General features: G+C 46.0%; 1 protein-coding gene and 1 non-coding gene across 2 annotated transcripts; one reads left to right on the forward strand and one right to left on the reverse strand.

The window, feature by feature from the left end:
- Window positions 1-11,354: 11,354 nt before the first annotated feature.
- TRNAI-AAU lies at window positions 11,355-11,428 on the forward strand. Its single transcript has one exon. It is a non-coding gene; the product is annotated as a tRNA-Ile (tRNA).
- Window positions 11,429-11,942: 514 nt separating this feature from the next.
- Window positions 11,943-14,929, reverse strand: LOC124666872 (rhodanese-like domain-containing protein 4A, chloroplastic). The gene is made up of 4 exons (XM_047204197.1): window positions 14,225-14,929; window positions 13,374-13,476; window positions 13,032-13,283; window positions 11,943-12,267 (listed from the first exon to the last, which is right to left on the reverse strand). The coding sequence occupies exons 1-4, from the start codon at window positions 14,857-14,859 to the stop codon at window positions 12,214-12,216; spliced, it is 1,044 nt and encodes a 347-aa protein (XP_047060153.1). The 5' UTR covers window positions 14,860-14,929; the 3' UTR covers window positions 11,943-12,213.
- Window positions 14,930-17,050: the final 2,121 nt, after the last annotated feature.

Raw genomic sequence — 17,050 nt, forward strand, 5'->3', positions numbered from 1 at the left:
TTTATAGCTAGTTAGTTTAACAAATGCATGATGGTTAATTATATATTTTATATTGTAATAATGCAGATGAATCGGCAATGGATGTACGGTAACCGACTCTCCGGCGAGTTCACTACGGGTTTGAAAGATTTCCTCGTAGTGGCTAATGCGAACAAGCAGAAGGGTTTTGTTATATGTCCATGTGTTGACCTGTAAGAATCGAAGGGTTACTCTTCCTCAAGAGAAGTTCACCTTCACCTGCTTCGGCACGGTTTCATGCCAAGCTATAATTGTTGGACCAAGCATGGAGAAAGAGGGGTTATAATGGAAGAAGATGAAGAAGGGGATGATTTCATCGATGAAAACTATCTTGATCATTTCGGTGATACTTTCATGGAGGATGCTGAAGGTGAAGGGGAAGGTGAAGGGGAAGGTGAAGAAGAGGCACGTGATGAGCCCGTTGATGATCTTGGTCGGACCATTGCTGATGCACGGAGACACTGCGAAACTGAAAAGGAGAGGGAGAATTTGGATCGCATGTTAGAGGATCACGTAAAGTCGCTGTACCCCGGATGCGATAATGGTCCGAAAAAGCTGGGCTGCACTACTCGGATTTGCTGAAATGGAAGGCACAGGCGGGTGTAGCCGACTCGACATTTGAAAACTTGCTGAAAATGTTGAAGATTATGTTTCCAAAGAATAACGAGTTGCCCGCCGTACGTACGAAGCAAAGAAGGTTGTCTCGCCCTCTAGGTTTAGAGGTTTTGAAGATACATGCATGCATCAACGATTGCATCCTCTACCGCGGTGAATACGAGAATTTGAATGAATGTCCGGTATGCACCTGCATTGCGTTATAAGATCGAGGCGATGACCCTGGTGACGATGTTGAGGGCGAGAAACCCAGGAAGAGGGTTCCCGCCAAGGTGATGTGGTATGCTCCTATAATACCACGGTTGAAACGTCTGTTCAGGAATAAAGAGCATGCCAAGTTGTTGCGATGGCACAAAGAGGACCGTAAGTCGGACGGGGAGTTGAGACACCCGCGAGATGGAACACAATGGAGAAAGATCGACAGAGAGTTCAAAGATTTTGCAGCTGACGCAAGGAACATAAGATTTGGTCTAAGTACGGATGGCATGAATCCTTTTGGCGAGCAGAGCTCCAGCCATAGCACCTGGCCCGTGACTCTATGCATCTACAACCTTCCTCCTTGGTTGTGCATGAAGCGGAAGTTCATTATGATGCCGGTGCTCATCCAAGGTCCGAAGCAACCCGGCAACGACATCGATGTGTACCTAAGGCCATTAGTTGATGAACTTTTACAGTTGTGGGGCAGACCTGGTGTCCGTGTGTGGGATGAGCACAAAGAAGAGGAATTTGACCTACGAGCGTTGCTTTTCGTAACCATCAACGATTGGCCTGCTCTTAGTAACCTTTCGGGACCGTCCAATAAGGGATACAATGCATGCACGCACTGCTTACATGACACTGAAAGTGTACATTTGCCAAATTGTAAGAAGAACGTGTACCTTGGGCATCGTCGATTTCTTCCGAAAATTCATCCAGTAAGAAAGAAAGGCAAGCATTACAACGACAAGGCAGATCACCGGCCGAAGCCTGCGGAACGCACTGGTGCTGAGGTATTTGATATGGTCAAGGATTTGAAAGTCATCTTTGGAAAGGGTCCTGGTGGACAATCAGTTCCGAAGGGAGCTAACGGGCACGCAGCCATGTGGAAGAAGAAATCTATATTCTGGGAGCTAGAATATTGGAAAGTCCTAGATGTCCGCTCTGCAATCGACGTGATGCATGTTACGAAGAATATTTGCGTGAACCTCCTAAGCTTCTTGGGCGCGTATGGGAAGACAAATGATACAAAGGAAGCACGGCAGGACCAGCAACGTTTGAAAGACCCCGATGACCGGCATCCGGAATGGTTTCAAGGTCGTGCCGGCTACGCTCGACCAAAGAAGAGAAGGTCATCTTTTTTGAATGCCTGAGCAGTATGAAGGTCCCGTCTGGATTCTCGTCCAATATAAAGGGAATAATAAACATGGCGGAGAAAAAGTTCCAAAACCTGAAGTTTCACGACTACCACGTGATTATGACGCAATTGCTTCCGATTGCTTTGAGGGGGCTCCTGCCGGAAAATGTTCGAGTAGCCATTGTGAAGCTATGTGCATTCCTCAATGCAATCTCTCAGAAGGTAATCAATCCAGAAGTTCTACCACGGTTACGGAACGATGTGGTCCAATGTCTTGTCGGTTTCGAGTTGGTGTTCCCGCCATCCTTCTTCAATATTATGACGCACCTCCCTGGTTCACCTAGTCGAAGAGATTTCCATTCTCGGTCCTGTATTTCTACACAATATGTTCCCCTTCGAGAGGTTCATGGGAGTATTAAAGAAATATGTTCGTAACCGTGCTAGGCCAGAAGGAAGCATCGCCAAGGGCTATGGAAATGAGGAGGTAATTGAGTTTTGTGTTGACTTTGTTCCTGACCTTAAGCCGATTGGTCTTCCTCAATCGCGGCACGAGGGGAGACTAAGTGGAAAAGGCACGATCGGAAGGAAATCAACGATATGTATGGACGGCCATTCTATGACTGAAGCACACCACACAGTTCTGACCAATTCCAGCTTGGTGGCTCCGTACTTTGAGAAACACAAGAATATTTTACGCTCGGACAACCCGGGAAGCTCGAATCCTAGATTAGGAAGGCCCACATGGAGACTTTCGGCAGTTGGTTGAGAAAACATTTAATGAATGACAATGATGTTGTAGATCGGCTGTACATGTTGGCCAAGACACCATCTTCGACTATAACGACTTTCCTAGGGTACGAGATAAATGGGAATACATTTTACACGATCGCCCAAGATAAAAAGAGCACCAACCAAAACAGTGGTGTCCGCTTTGATGCAGCAACCGAGAATGGGCAAAAGGTCACATATTATGGTTACATAGAGGAGATATGGGAACTTGACTATGGACCCTCCTTTAAGGTCCCTTTGTTCCGGTGCAAATGGTTCAAGCTAACAGGAGGTGGGGTAAAGGTGGACCAGCAATACGGAATGACAATGGTGGATTTCAACAATCTTGGTTACCTTGACGAACCATTCGTCCTAGCGAAAGATGTCGCTCAGGTTTTCTATGTGAAGGACATGAGTAGCAAACCGAGGAAACTGAAAGATAAGAAAACGATCAGTACATCATGCGATGATCCAAAGCGCCACATTGTTCTTTCAGGGAAAAGAAACATCGTGGAAGTGGAGGACAAGACAGACATGTCAGAAGATTATAATATATTTGCTGAAATTCCGCCCTTCAAAGTGAACACCGACCCAAGCATTAAGTTAAATGATGAGGATGCTCCATGGATACGGCACAATCGTAAGCAAGCAGGGACACAAGGGAAGAAATGATGTGTAATAATTTATTGTACCAAACTTTATTGAATGGATCATGTGAATTATATTACCCATGATGTGTTTGGTGTCCATTTTCGAATGATTCGATTGATTCGAGAAACCACACTGATGATACATGAAATTTCGAGTGATTTAGTCATACTCCTGCCTAGGCGTATAATATGCATACTCGTAGTCTTCATAGCCGCCGCCATTGTACTGGTAGTCGTCGCCTTCTAAGTTGCCGCCGTCGTCGTCGCTGTCGTCGGGCGGCGCTCGTGGCTCGAACTGAGGGTAGCCCAGGCGGGGGATATCGCCGGCCGTGATGTAGTCCATGACGCTCTGCAGAGTCCGGCCGTACCACCATAGCCGACGGCCGGCCTCGTGGAAGTTCCCGGGAGGCGGACCGTCCTCCTCATACTCGGCGAGCGCCCTCTCACGACGATTGATGAAGAAGGCGTCCCAAGTATGCTGGTTATCGGGATGCCGGCGGGGATTCATCCGTCTGCTCCGGCGTGAGGTCGAGGTAGTAGTGGTTCGTGATGGCCGCCCGGCGCGCGTACTCACGAGGGATGGGAGGGACCGGCACGCCGCCGGCGCGTAGGCTCCAGCCGGCGGGGACGCGGTATCCCGGTGGGCAAGGGTAGTACGAGGCACAAAGCTCCTCCACCTGCTGGTAGGTTAGAGTGGGTGCGGTGGAAGCCATGAGAGAGTGATGAGAGATTGTAGAGATGTGATAATGCTGGCCAAGCCGGGCTACATATATGTAGTGAGAAATGGCGGGAAAAATGGGGAGCGGGAAGACAGGAGGCGGGAAGAAAGTGGCGGGAAGAAAGAGGCGGGAAGAAAGTGGCGGGAAGAAAGTGGCGGGAAGAAATTGGCGGGAAGAAAGACAGAGGCGGGAAGAGGGGCCTGCGGAAAGATAGAGGCGGGAAGAGGGGGCCGACGGAAAGACAGAGGCGGCCGGGAAGAACTGGTGGGAAGAACTAGTGGGAAGAGGAAGGCGGAAAGATTTTTAAATGAATTAGTTTTATTTTTCTGAATTTTTTGATATATTATTTGTATTTTTAAGATTTTTAAATAAATTAGTTTTATTTTTCTGAATTTTGGGATATATTATTTGTATTTTTAACATTTTGAATTGAATTAGTTTTAATTTTCTAAATTTATTGATATATTATTTGTATTTTTAAGTTTTTTAAATGAATTAGTTCTATTTTTCTGAATTTTTTGATATATTATTTGTATTTTTAACATATTGAAATGAATTAGTTTTATTTTTTTGATTTTTTTGATATATAATTTGTATTTTTAAGATTTTGAAATGAATTAGTTTTATTTTTCTGAATTTTTTGATATATTATTTGTATTTTTCACATTTAGAAATGAATTAGTTTTATTTTTCTGAATTTTTTGATATATTATTTGTATTTTTCACATTTTGAAATGGAAAAGAATTTTGAAAATGACCTTTAGTCGCGGTTGGCCTCGCCAACCGCGACTAAAGGGTATTTCCGCGGGAACCGCTGGATTCGGACGAAAAAAGCTTTAGTCGCGGTTGGTGTGGCCAACCGCGACTAAAGGGGGTCGCTATAAATTTCGCGCGAGCGTGAACGGGCGCGCCATTCTTCCCAATCCGCCCAAGTTACAGAGACGCCGGCATGCTTCCTCTCTCGCCGACCGCCGCCGCACCCTCTCTCGCCGACCGCCGCATCTCGACGCCGTCGCCGCGCGCCCTCTCTCGCCGACCGCCGCACCGGCCCCTCCTCCCTCTCGCCGAACGCCGCCGCACGCGCGCCCTCGATCGACACCGTCGTTGCCGCCAAAGCCCCGCCGCGGCCGCCGGAGTACGTGTCGCCCCGCCCCTCTGATCCTCGCCGCGCCGCGCCGCCATTGTATCCTCGCCGGCCGCGCGCGCCCTGGTCGCATGCAGAGAGGATGCCGGCCGGCCGGGGAGGGAAAACAAAGAGAGAGGAGAAGAGAGAGAGAGGGAAAAATTTTATATACTTAACAAATTTTGTAACTAAAATTTTGTATACTTAACAAATTAAATTCGTAACTAATTAACTTCAAATTTGTAACTAAAATTTTGTATATATACTTAACAAAATTTTGTATACTTAACATGTAACTAAAATTTTGTATACTAACAAAATTTTGTATACTTAACAAAATTTTGACTTAACAAAATCTTGACTTAACAAAATTTTGACATAACAAAATTTTAACTTAACAAAAAATTTACTTAACAAAATTTTTACTTAACAAAATTTAGACTTAAGAAAAATTTTACTTAACAAAATTTTAACTTAACAAAAAAATTAACTTAATTAACAAGAATTATTTTGTTTTTTTGTTCGGCGCCCACCATTCTTCCCGATCTCGCGCGAACACACACACACCGCCGCCCCGGAGCTCCTCGCCAACGACGCCGTTGCGCCGCCGTCCGTCGTCGTCCGACGCCGTCGTCAAGCATCGCCGCCGTGTACGTCACCGCCGCCTTCGCCATTCTCCCTTCTCTGCGCCGTCTTCGCGCGCCCTCGTATCGATCGCCGCGCGCGCGCGCCGTGCATATGCCGGCGCCCGACAGCCGCCGCCGCCGCGCGCCACATGCACCGCGCCGCCCGTCGTCGCGCGCGCCCTCGATCCCGAACGTCGCCGCCGGCGCACACGCTTGCCGCCGGCGCCCTCGCCGCGCGCGCGCTCGGCGTGCCCTGCGCGCTCGGCGCCAGAGAGACGAACGGAGAGAGGAGGAGAAGGGCCAGGGGCGCCTGGCCCATTTTTTGGTTTTTTTAATTTGTAACTAAGTTTTTTTAATTAAAAATGTAACTAATTAAATTGTAAAAAACAAATGTAACATAAAACAGAGTTACAAATTTAAATTTTTTTAAATTTGTAACTTAATTAAATGTAACTATGTTTTTTTAATTAAAAATGTAACTAAGTTACAAATTCAAAAAACAAAACTAAAATGGAGTTACAAAATTTGACTAACAAAAGAACTCAAATTTGACTCAAAATTTGACTTAACCACCGCGCGTATACGGAGGGGGGATCGAGCCTCTCGTCGCCCCCTTCGTATACGCGCGGTGTTTTTTTTGGGATCGAGAGGGGGCGGCGAGGGTTATGTGTGTTGTCCCCGCCTCTCCGTGACGTCGTCGTCTGCCGCCCCGTTTCGCGCTCTTCCGCGACACCCTCTCCCACCCCTTCCTCGCCCCCTACTTTTGCCACCGCCCTTTCGCCACCGCCACCGCCCCCCTTCTTCACTTAATTAATTTGTTTTTACTACATGTTTTGAGAACTGACATATGGCGGACGATAGAGCTGACCCGATTATGGCCAACTATGATCCGGACGCTGAAGAACATATAATGGGCCTCATAAACGGCGATATTCTTTATGTGCCAACCGAACAAGAAGAAGAGGATATCTCTTCTTATCTGAACCTTGACGGTCAAGATGAAGGCCGTCAGCAAGATGATAACGAAGAAACGTCGATAAACGACGATCTTCAATTGGAAGTAGCAACCACCTCCGGCGCCGAGGTATATATATACATTGAGCCTCCGGTGATACAAACTTACCGATTTGAATAAATATGTGTGTACTAACGCGCGCGACTCTCTTTCTTATTTTAGCCCTCGGCCGGATCGTCGAAACAATCGAGTACGTCGTCAAAGCGTGGCGCAACCAAGACGCTGAAACAAGGAGAAACTTATACCATCGAGGTTGTCAGTGCAACCGGCAAGCCGCTGGAGCCCCACAAGAACGCCACCAAGTTTATCAACCAATGCGGAGCCGTTGTTAGAGACAACGTCTCGATCACCGTCCAGGAGTGGAATGAGCCAAAGAAGGCACGTCTTGGTTTCACTTTTGTCGGTAAGAGAACAAAAAAAGATTGCTTGAAAAAGCTTATGCAACATTTCGTTCTACCTCCGGAATACAACAAATTCGATGAAGAGGGTAACAAGATTGAGGAAAACAAGGAGAGGAGGAGGCTAGTCAAACAGTTCGCTCTTCATAAGATGGCCGACGCATTCCGGAAATTCAAGCAAAATCTAGCCCGTGACTATGTCAACGAGAACAAGACTCCGGATTTCAAAGGACAATATGAGAAACTGAAACATGATTGGCCAGAATTTGTGAAGCAAAAGAAATCGGAGCAGTTCATTCAAATATCGAAAAAAATAAGGAAAATGCGGCTAAGAAGGAGTACAATCATATTATGGAACCAGGAGGGTATCGCCTTTGGGAGCCTAGGTGGGAGAAGATGGAGAACGAGCTGAGGGCGCGAGGAATCTGTCCAGGTACGGAGGGATGGGACCCAAGGGCCAAAAGATGGTGGTACGGGCATGGGGAAACGCTACACCCCGAGACAGGGGAGTGTGTTTACCGGGGCAAAATGTTTAAACCCACCCAAGCCCTTTAACGCAATGAGGGATGCTCAAGAGGGGAAGATCAAGTTCAACAGAGAGAACGACGCGCTGACAAAAGCCCTCGGGAATCCTGAACACGGAGGACGTGTACGAGGCATGGGGAACATTCCGTGGAAAATAGGGTTCTCCCGAACGATGACCCGTACGGTTACGAAGCCGTTAGAGAAAGATGGATCGGGATGCGGATGTTGTGGCGCGGTTGGCATCGGAAATGGATGAGATGAAGAAAACCGTGAATGTACTAGTACAAGAAAGAGATGCAGCTCGGACGCGAGCATGAAGATCATCCAGCGGATCTCGGAAGCCGGCAGCGGAGAAGCGGCGTGGCTTCCACGGAGGCCCCACCGGCTGGTGCACATGCACCGACGATCGAAATTACTGCACCGGAGCCTCCGGCGATTGAAATTACTGCACCGGAGCCTCCTCGCTACCCCGTGGACGATGTAAAGGAGATGAAAGAATGTCATCTGTATTATCCAATCGGGAACATGTCCATGAAGGTAGCCATCGGCAGTGCTTTACCATGTGAACCTGGAGCACTCCACCACAACAAGCCCATTAAAGATGGCTATGCTCGTGTCACGGTGGAGGACATAGTACAAGGGTTTGAGGACCTGGAGATTGACATTGCTACACCTGAAGGGGAGAGAAGACTTGGAGATGTCAAGCGCCATTTGATTCTATGGCAAAAGAAGTTTATCAAATTTCCAGGCGAGGCGCCAAGGCCAACAAGTCCACCCCCCTACGGTGGTGGTGGCGGTGGCGGTGGTGGTGGTGGTGGTGCTTCACCTACACCTCCTTCACGTCAGCCGACGCCGCCCCCAATTCACCTCCGGCGGGTAGCGGCCGCCGCCCCCGATCCTCCCGGGCGGGTAAGCGGACGCCGCCCCCAATCCACCTCCGGCGAAGAAGCGAAGCGGTCCCGGAGTATGAACCCGGACCCTTATGTACCTAAGACCACAAAGGTACCGGAGCCATCACTGAAGCCTCTCCCCACGAGGCCTTGGGAACGTAGTGCCGAGGAAGTCGACGCGGCCGCGCCTGCTAATTATGAGAAATGGAAGGCGGACTGCAAGAAGAAAAGAGAGCCCGAGCCCAAGCCAGTATTTTCTGATGAGCAAAAGAAGTGGGCTAAGTCATTTTTGAGCACACCGTCCCAAGCCGCGAAGAATCTGCCCGACGACTATGCACGTGAACTTCGTAGGCGGGCACTCATGTTGAAGGAGAAGAAAGAGCGGGCGGAGAAGCGAGGAGAAGAAAGCCTTGGAGGAGGCCGAGAAAGAATTAGAAAGTAAAAAAAGCGAGAAACGAGTTGCCCAGCTCGGGGAACAAAGTAAACAATCGATTGCCCCGCTCATAGTGAAAGCCGCCGGTCCGGATGCCCCGATATCATAGAAGCTGCGGCAGCACAGGGATTGACTGTAACGAGTGCCAGAGAACAAGCGGCCAACTTAGGTATGACTCTTCGTGAACTGTTAGGCCTTGATGAGGCGCCAGTGAAGGAGGTAGTAATTACATATGTGCCGAATGGGCCTCTCGTCGATCCTGCGCAGGAAAAGGATCTACCTCCACAAATGACAAGTCTGCTGAAATGGTACAAGGGTTACATAAAAAATAAAAACGCCAAAGAATATATTTATGTGGAAGTTAGATATGAGCATCACTTCAAACATTACTATGTACAAATTCATCTGAGTGAATTGTTCCAGCTTTTCAATCTGCGCGAGCTCGACAAATCTATCATCGGTTGCTACGTTACGTAAGTGATTTATTTCTACCCCATCTCGTTCATATTGCCTCGCACAATATATATGACCTAACTATATTGCTTGTGTACGCTATTATATATGCGAGAATGAAGATTAAGGAATGCGGAGTAAGGAACATCCTTGATGTTGGGTTCATTGACCCACACATCGTTAATGGATATGTGTTAGAGCATCACCCCGCCGACGTGGAGGAAGACCTGTGTCGGTTTCTTAGCGGGAACTCAAAAGTGATATTCTATTTCCTTACCATTTTGGGTGAGTGTTTCTGTCTTGAGCACATTCTCTTTTGTTTACTCCATGCATGGTATGTGGCCGGCTAATCGATGAGTTATGCATGATCGTGCATGTATCGTGTCCGCAGGTTCCACTGGATTCTGCTAGTAATTAAATTTGACACCTCCACATGTCTCGTCCACGACTCTCTGACTCTGGATTCAAAGCTTTGGGGCGACATGAGAAGAATGCTACAGAAGTAATTATTTTCATTCATTTGCGCTATATATCGATCGGCATATTTCGTTCATTTCCTAATATCAAGTAACTAATAACTCTCTTGTTCATTTAATTTTCTTTGTCTCGTAGGGTTTGGAGACGGTTCTCAGATGAAAGGGTCGGCGATTTCAAAAAAGAGCTACATTTCATGCGGTCAATGGCTAAGAATGGTGGCGATATTCAGCCAGCGGGGACCAATCTATGTGGATACTATGTCTGTGAGATGATCCGGAGATACACCTCTGAGCGGGTTCCGAGTGATAACAATGAGAAGAGGAATAACCTCCGGAAGATGCTTAGTCCAGAAGCTCGCTTCCGACCACTTCAAGAGGAACTAGCTGGATGGTTCACGAGGAAAGTCCTCCATCCTAAAGGAGAACACTATTACGAGGACGTAGAACTTCATATGCATTAAATTATGTATGGAAACTTGTTCAAAATTGTATATGGTCATCCGATGATATTGAATATATATTGTATATTCCTCTTGAATTCTTTTTGGTTATAATTTCAAATTTGTTTGAAATTGTACATTCATATGCATGTATGTAGTACCGTAGAATATGTGAAACTCCTTCAAAATTAAAATAAAGCACAAAAGAAATAAAACAATACAAATTAAAAAGAAAACAGGTTTAGGGAGGGGGCTAAAACCCTAAACCTGCGGCGGCCTTTAGTCGCGGTTGGCCAGAAGAACCGCGACTAAAGGTCCTCCGCCCCGACGGTCGCCTGGCGCCCACGTGGACGGGCCTTTAGTCGCGGTTCGTAAGCAACCGCGACTAAAGGAGGGCCTTTAGTCGCGCTTATTTGGTCGCGGTTGCGCAACCGCGACTAATGGCAGTTGCGAACCGCGACCAAAGACCCTTTTTCCACCAGTGGTCATAGAGAACCGACACAAAATTGCGAGTAACTAGATTTTCTTGCGTCGTCTTTCTCTATCTCCTGATGCACCTCTCCATTGTCTACGTAGTAAAAGTATTTTTTCTTTTTCTTTTGAGGATGTCTCTGTAGCAGAAGTAATCTGTGGTAAACGGAACGTGCTGAGCTTAACCAAAGCTAGTTGGATACTCCAGAATGTCGCCGTTGATCAAGGGTTATATATGGGCAGGGCCGGTGTTGCAGTGGATGCTCCATGGTGGCCCGTGGATCGCGTAGGGCCGGGATTTTTTCGGGGAATTTGCAGCGTTTGTTGAGGCTTTCTGATGGCGTTATTTAGGAATTTTATTTATTTAATAATTTCCATTGTTCGAATACATATATAATAACGGCCTATTAGCTCAGTTGGTTAGAGCGTGGTCCTAATAAGGCTAAGGTCGCAGGTTCGAGCCCTGCATAGGCCAATTTTCTTTTTGGGACGTAAGTACATATTTATTTATTTTTATACTAAAATGATCAAATTTACCTAACGCACTACTCTTTTTTCCTTCTGTAAATAGGCATTAACATACTTTGGATATTTTGTTGCTTACATATATGTACATATCTGCTTTTAAAAATTAAAACATTTTGACATGTTTTTAATACTTATCTGAGCCTCACTCGTTCCATCACGTAAGACCATCAACTGATGTCTCTTCTTCCAAAAAGTTTCCAATTTCCCGCACACATCAGCCAGTAAATTACTATCTTCAAATATATTCTCAAATAGATAATTGAACGGAAGTCCACAAAAATTCGCATCGCATTCATGCAGATGATATCACGAGTATTTGATCCGAAACCTGGGATTGCTGTTCTTTTGCTCCCGCGAACTCACGACCCATAAGATAATTTCGGTCAATCAGAAGAGCTGATTTAGCAGGTAGATCCATGTTCAGAGATGCCTCCAGCACAGGCCAGAATACGAGACCAAAATGAAATCAAATGTCTAGTCTTGTATACAACAATACCCACATCAATGTACAGACAACAGTTAACAAACTGGGAAAAGTTTGACATTTACACAAACGTAAGAAATCACCATGCTGTCAATAACACCATTTCGTTTTGTCCAGCAATGGTCTTCTGCATCGTGACCCACATTGATCGCCTCTACATCCATGGATTTAGTGTGACAAAATGGTTATGCCAAAAATGACTGACTCTGCCTTCGTTAAGTCCAGGCATTATATTGCTTATATTGCTTCTACCTCCCTGGCTTGGATGGACTCGGAGATGACGGAGGCTTCAAGTCAGGATACTGCATGATAAACTCAAATCATGTAAAGGGAGCAAAGTGTCTGGTATTGCTGACACGAATTAACTATCTATCTACGACTTTTGCAACAAAAAAAAAACTATCTAGCTCAGACAATCATCAGGCTTACAAGCTAATGTTGCAAAGCAATTAACTGTAAATATAACACATTCAGTGGGTTTTCCCCCTTTTCCGATAGAAATCTTATAATATGAAGGAATGAAGTTAGTACTAGGGAAACTGTTGCGAAATGTCATTTTGGATCTTGGGCATCAGTGCTCTCTGCTGTATTAAACAATTTGAAAATTAGATTTATGTGTTTTAAAAAAATCTGCAGCAAAATTCTAAAATGAGCTGATGATGTATCCCACTAACATACAAAATCTCAAGTACAAATATTTTGTTTTTCGAGCTACACAAAAATGACAAAATCTGATTTTTTTTAAGATCTGAATCACTATACTCAGATCTACAAATTTGTTATTTTTGTGTAGCCTAAAATACAAATTATTTCCAGCTGAAAATTTACAGGTTTGTGGAATACAATACTGGCTACATCATAATTTATTTTCAGATTTTTCTGAAACTTAGAAATGTAATTTTAATTACTTTTTTAAATAGGGATCACTGGTGCCCATGTGCACCAAATCTCTGTCCAAACTGTTGCTACTATATGAGCAAAAAATCTAACTGCTATGAGCTAGGTGGAAGTTCAATGAAAATCAAGTTCAGAGCATGTTGGCGGTAACAAGGTAACAGAGTCATACATTAGCGTATGGTGATAATGGTCTTGTTGTTGAATGCTTTGTGGCTGAAGTACTTCCATTTAGTTCTTCATGACCATCTTGGATCCCGTTGCTTGAATCATGCTGATCATCTGAAGTTAATAGTTCTCCATTTTTCTCATGCTGATCATCTGTTCCTTCAGTTGTGGCATCTGTATGTGTCAAACCTTTGCTCTTCTTCTTCTTCTTTGGGAAAACATGAACAGCTGGGGGAAGATATTTTTCTTGAATTGCCTAAGAAAATAACAACGTTTAATACTAAAACAGCAAGGTATTATATATGCGCTGCTTTTATTGGTTTCAATCCATAGTGTCATAACTAACCTGCCAACCTTCTGGGCCTCTTACTCCTCCTTTGATTGCATATGCTTCCTTGAAACCATTGTTGACCAACAGCTCAGCCACTTTTACTGAATTACCATCAAAGCTACCTTGCACAGCGTAAACTTAGGTTGGTAACTGATTGCAGCATAATTGTCCGAAGGCTCAGAAAGAATTTAAACATAACTGCTTTGGCATGATCAAAGTATAAAGAAGCATCAGCAATATCAGCGTCTAAGCAAATCTGTTATTATCTGAATTCTTAACTCTGAATTCAAACTATCAATCTCCGGTGGGCAAAATACACATGTCATCCATTTTCAGTAGCTACTTTAGTTGATGCAGTACAACATGACAAGAACTTTTCATACTAATTTAGTTATCTAGTTACCGAGTCAGGTAATATTTAAATGGGAACTCACGGGACAGAAAACAGAATAAGAAAGGCCTTATCTTTTGTTTTCCATTGCCCACGAAGAGCGACACAACGATTAACAACTAGCATAAAGGTTATATGCACTATGATGTTATCCATCTACGCACATACGTAGTATATAACCAATGCCCAATTGTTTTCATTTACAGAGCAGCAACAAATTCTGATTTACAGTGCCGATACAAGTAAGCATCTAGCACTATGCTATATACATTGTTGTTCATTTAGAAACGCCTGAAGTAATGCTAAGTTGTGCACACTGCTTGCTGCATAGAGACACATCTAGCACTATGCACATTAATCCACGGACAATGCATCTGAGGCCAAACCTAGTCAATACACACAACTAACTAAGCATTGAGTAATGCAGGTACAGAGTGCACATCATGCATCGATGGAGGTACCATGGAGCACTCACTTGTCAAGGACGCAGACGGCGGTGTTTGCCGGGTCCGGGAACCTCTTTAGAACCTCCCTGAGGAAGTCCTTCTCGTCTTCCTCGTTGAACTCCACCTGCACGGCGCTCTTCTCGACGAGCTTGAGGTTGGGCGGCGGCATGAACTGCACGCTCTTGCCCCGCCTGATGTCGAGCAGCTGCGCCTCCGGCACGTCCCGGAGCTTGCGGAAGGCGTCGAGGGCGCCCACGGCCTTGTACTTGCTGAAGTACTCCTGCGCGAGCGGGATGACCACGAGCCACACGAAGACCACCCCGGCCACGAAGAAGGGGTTCCGGTTGTTGAAGTCGTCGATGGCCACCACGATGGACTCGAGGCTCACCTTCCCGCCGCCGTCGGCCTCCGCGGCGAAGGCAGGGAACGGTGTCCAGGAGGCGGCGGCGGCGGGGAGGAGGAGCAGGAGCTCGCCCCGCCAAGGCGCCGCCGCATTTCGCGCCGGGGTTGCAGTGGGTGTTGTGGAGGAGCCGGGGACCCTTGCTACATTGGGAAGCGAGAGCTGGCTCCGGCGAGGGGTTCTTGCGGGTTTGAGGAGATTTGGGAGGTGCGAGCTGGAAATTTGGAGGAGAAAGCAGTGTTCTTGGAGGCGGAGGAGAGCCATTCAAGCAAGGCGCTTGAGCTCTGCACGAGGATAGACGAAGAACTCTCCACTTCCCGGGATCCTATCTACTTTGCTCTTTCTCTTCAGAAATCTCTTTTCCTTTTCCGAAAAATAAATCACAAGCGGAAACTGCTCAGTAACGCCTGAGCGTTCCTTAGCTCCGTTTCGCTGGCCCATTAACGTTTGTGCTGGCTCGAGTTCTGCTTTAAATATCCGTCGTAGTTTTAAATAGCCGGCTATAGCCCCGCTATAGCCCGGCTATAGCCTTTCAAGCAAGGTGCGGCTAAAGGCATTCGCGTGCTAAAAGGTGGCTATAGCCCGCTATAGCTGACTATAGCCTTTTTCGGAGGTCGCGGCTATATCCTATAGCCCGCTATTTACAACTATGATATCCGTACGTTCGAGTTTTTTTTCCTTAGCGGTTTCTTAGCTCGGGTAGAACTCAACAGTAGCATACACCTTTTTTTCACTCTTTTTTTTCTTTCTTTCTATTCTCCTTTTCTCTATATTATATCATGCTTTTCATGTTCTTTTAGAAACATCGTACAAACATAAACGACTTATGTACATGTAAAATATACACCCTACCTAAAAATGTGTTTCTAGCGGAACATACCGGTGTGTGGTCAGCCAATGAGAAGAACAGAAGGAGCCATGCATGGCCGTATGCTTATACCCAGGACCACATTTAGCTTTATCAGATTCTTTCCATCTATTTACTGCATCTTGTATTTCTCATATGCGGCTCACCCATGTGTTTAAATCGGGGTGCAATAATAACTGCTCTCATCCGGTGTGGAAGGCCTTTTACATTTCCTCGCCAACTGGCAATGGAGCCCTCAACAGTCGTGGGAGTAGAGCATGTGGAAGTACATGCTGTTGTTGGCCACCTTGGTGGCCACCATGATGTACGATGTGGGCTTCAACACATCGGGGAATGTTTGAAATGATGCCCAAAACAGGTGCGCCACTAGTAGTTGTTTTCCTAGTACTCACCGCCGGCCCTCGCCCGCCACTAGGTCGGCGCCGCCACCTCCATTCAAGGCTGTCACTTTGGATCCCGAGCTCCCCACCTCTAGGGATGGAGCAACGATGACTTAGCCGCCACCTTCCTCGGTGGCGCGTGGGCTTTCCCGTCGACTGCATCTAGCGGCAACGAGGCAGGGGATGAGAAGGGGAGGGGTGGGCGCGGGGTGATGGCGCGTGAGACACACGTCTGTTGGGAACCCCAAGAGGAAGGTGTGATGCGTACAACAACAAGCTTTCCCTCAGTAAGAAACCAAGGTTATCGAACCAGTAGGAGATGAAGGCCACGTGAAGGTTGTTGGTGAAGGAGTGTAGTGCGGCGCAACACCAGGGATTCCGGCGCCAACGTGGAACCTGCACAACACAATCAAAATACTTTGCCCCAACTTAACGGTGAGGTTGTCAATCTCACTGGACTTGCTTGTAAACAAAGGATTAAACGTATGGTGTGGAAAATGATGTTTGTTTGCGAAGAACAACAAAGAACAGAGTTTGCAGTAGATTGTATTTCAGATGTAAAAGAATGGACCGGGGTCCACAGTTCACTAGTGGTGTCTCTCCAATAAAAAATAGCATGTTGGGTGAACAAATTACAGTTGGGCAATTGACAAATAGAGAGGACATAACAATGCACATACATATCATGATGACTACTATGAGATTTAATTAGGGCATTACGACAAAGTACATAGACCGCTATCCAGCATGCATCTATGCCTAAAAAGTCCACCTTTGGGTTAGCATCCGCACCCCTTCCAGTATTAAGTTGCAAACAACAGACAATTGCATTAAGTATGGTGCGTAATGTAATCAACACAAATATCCTTAGACAAAGCATTGATGTTTTATCCCTAGTGGCAACAGCACATCCACAACCTTAGAACTTTACATCGCTTGTCCCAGATTCAATGGAGGCATGAACCCACTATTGAGCATAAATACTCCCTCTTGGAGTCACAAGTATCAACTTGGCCAGAACCTCTACTAGCAACGGAGAGCATGAAAGAACATAAACAACACCTATATGATAGATTGATAATCAACTTGACATAGTATTCCATATTCATCGGATCCCAACAAACACAACATGTAGCATTACGAATAGACGATCTTGATCATGATAGGAAGCTCACAAGATCTAAACATGATAGCACATGAGGAGAAG

This window comes from Lolium rigidum, chromosome 6 (genome assembly GCF_022539505.1).
Source record: "Lolium rigidum isolate FL_2022 chromosome 6, APGP_CSIRO_Lrig_0.1, whole genome shotgun sequence".
Classification (NCBI taxonomy): domain Eukaryota; kingdom Viridiplantae; phylum Streptophyta; class Magnoliopsida; order Poales; family Poaceae; genus Lolium; species Lolium rigidum.

What these genes read in the sequence shown, in the direction of transcription:
- LOC124666872 (XM_047204197.1), bottom strand. Translation starts at nt 14,859, where the DNA reads ATGGCTCTCCTCCGCCTCCAAGAACACTGCTTTCTCCTCCAAATTTCC. An exon ending in GCCGTCTGCGTCCTTGACAA is followed by an intron (nt 13,477 to 14,224) that starts GTGAGTGCTCCA and finishes TGTGCAAGGTAG; the next exon opens with CTTTGATGGTAATTCAGTAA. An exon ending in GAGGCCCAGAAGGTTGGCAG is followed by an intron (nt 13,284 to 13,373) that starts GTTAGTTATGAC and finishes TTATTTTCTTAG; the next exon opens with GCAATTCAAGAAAAATATCT.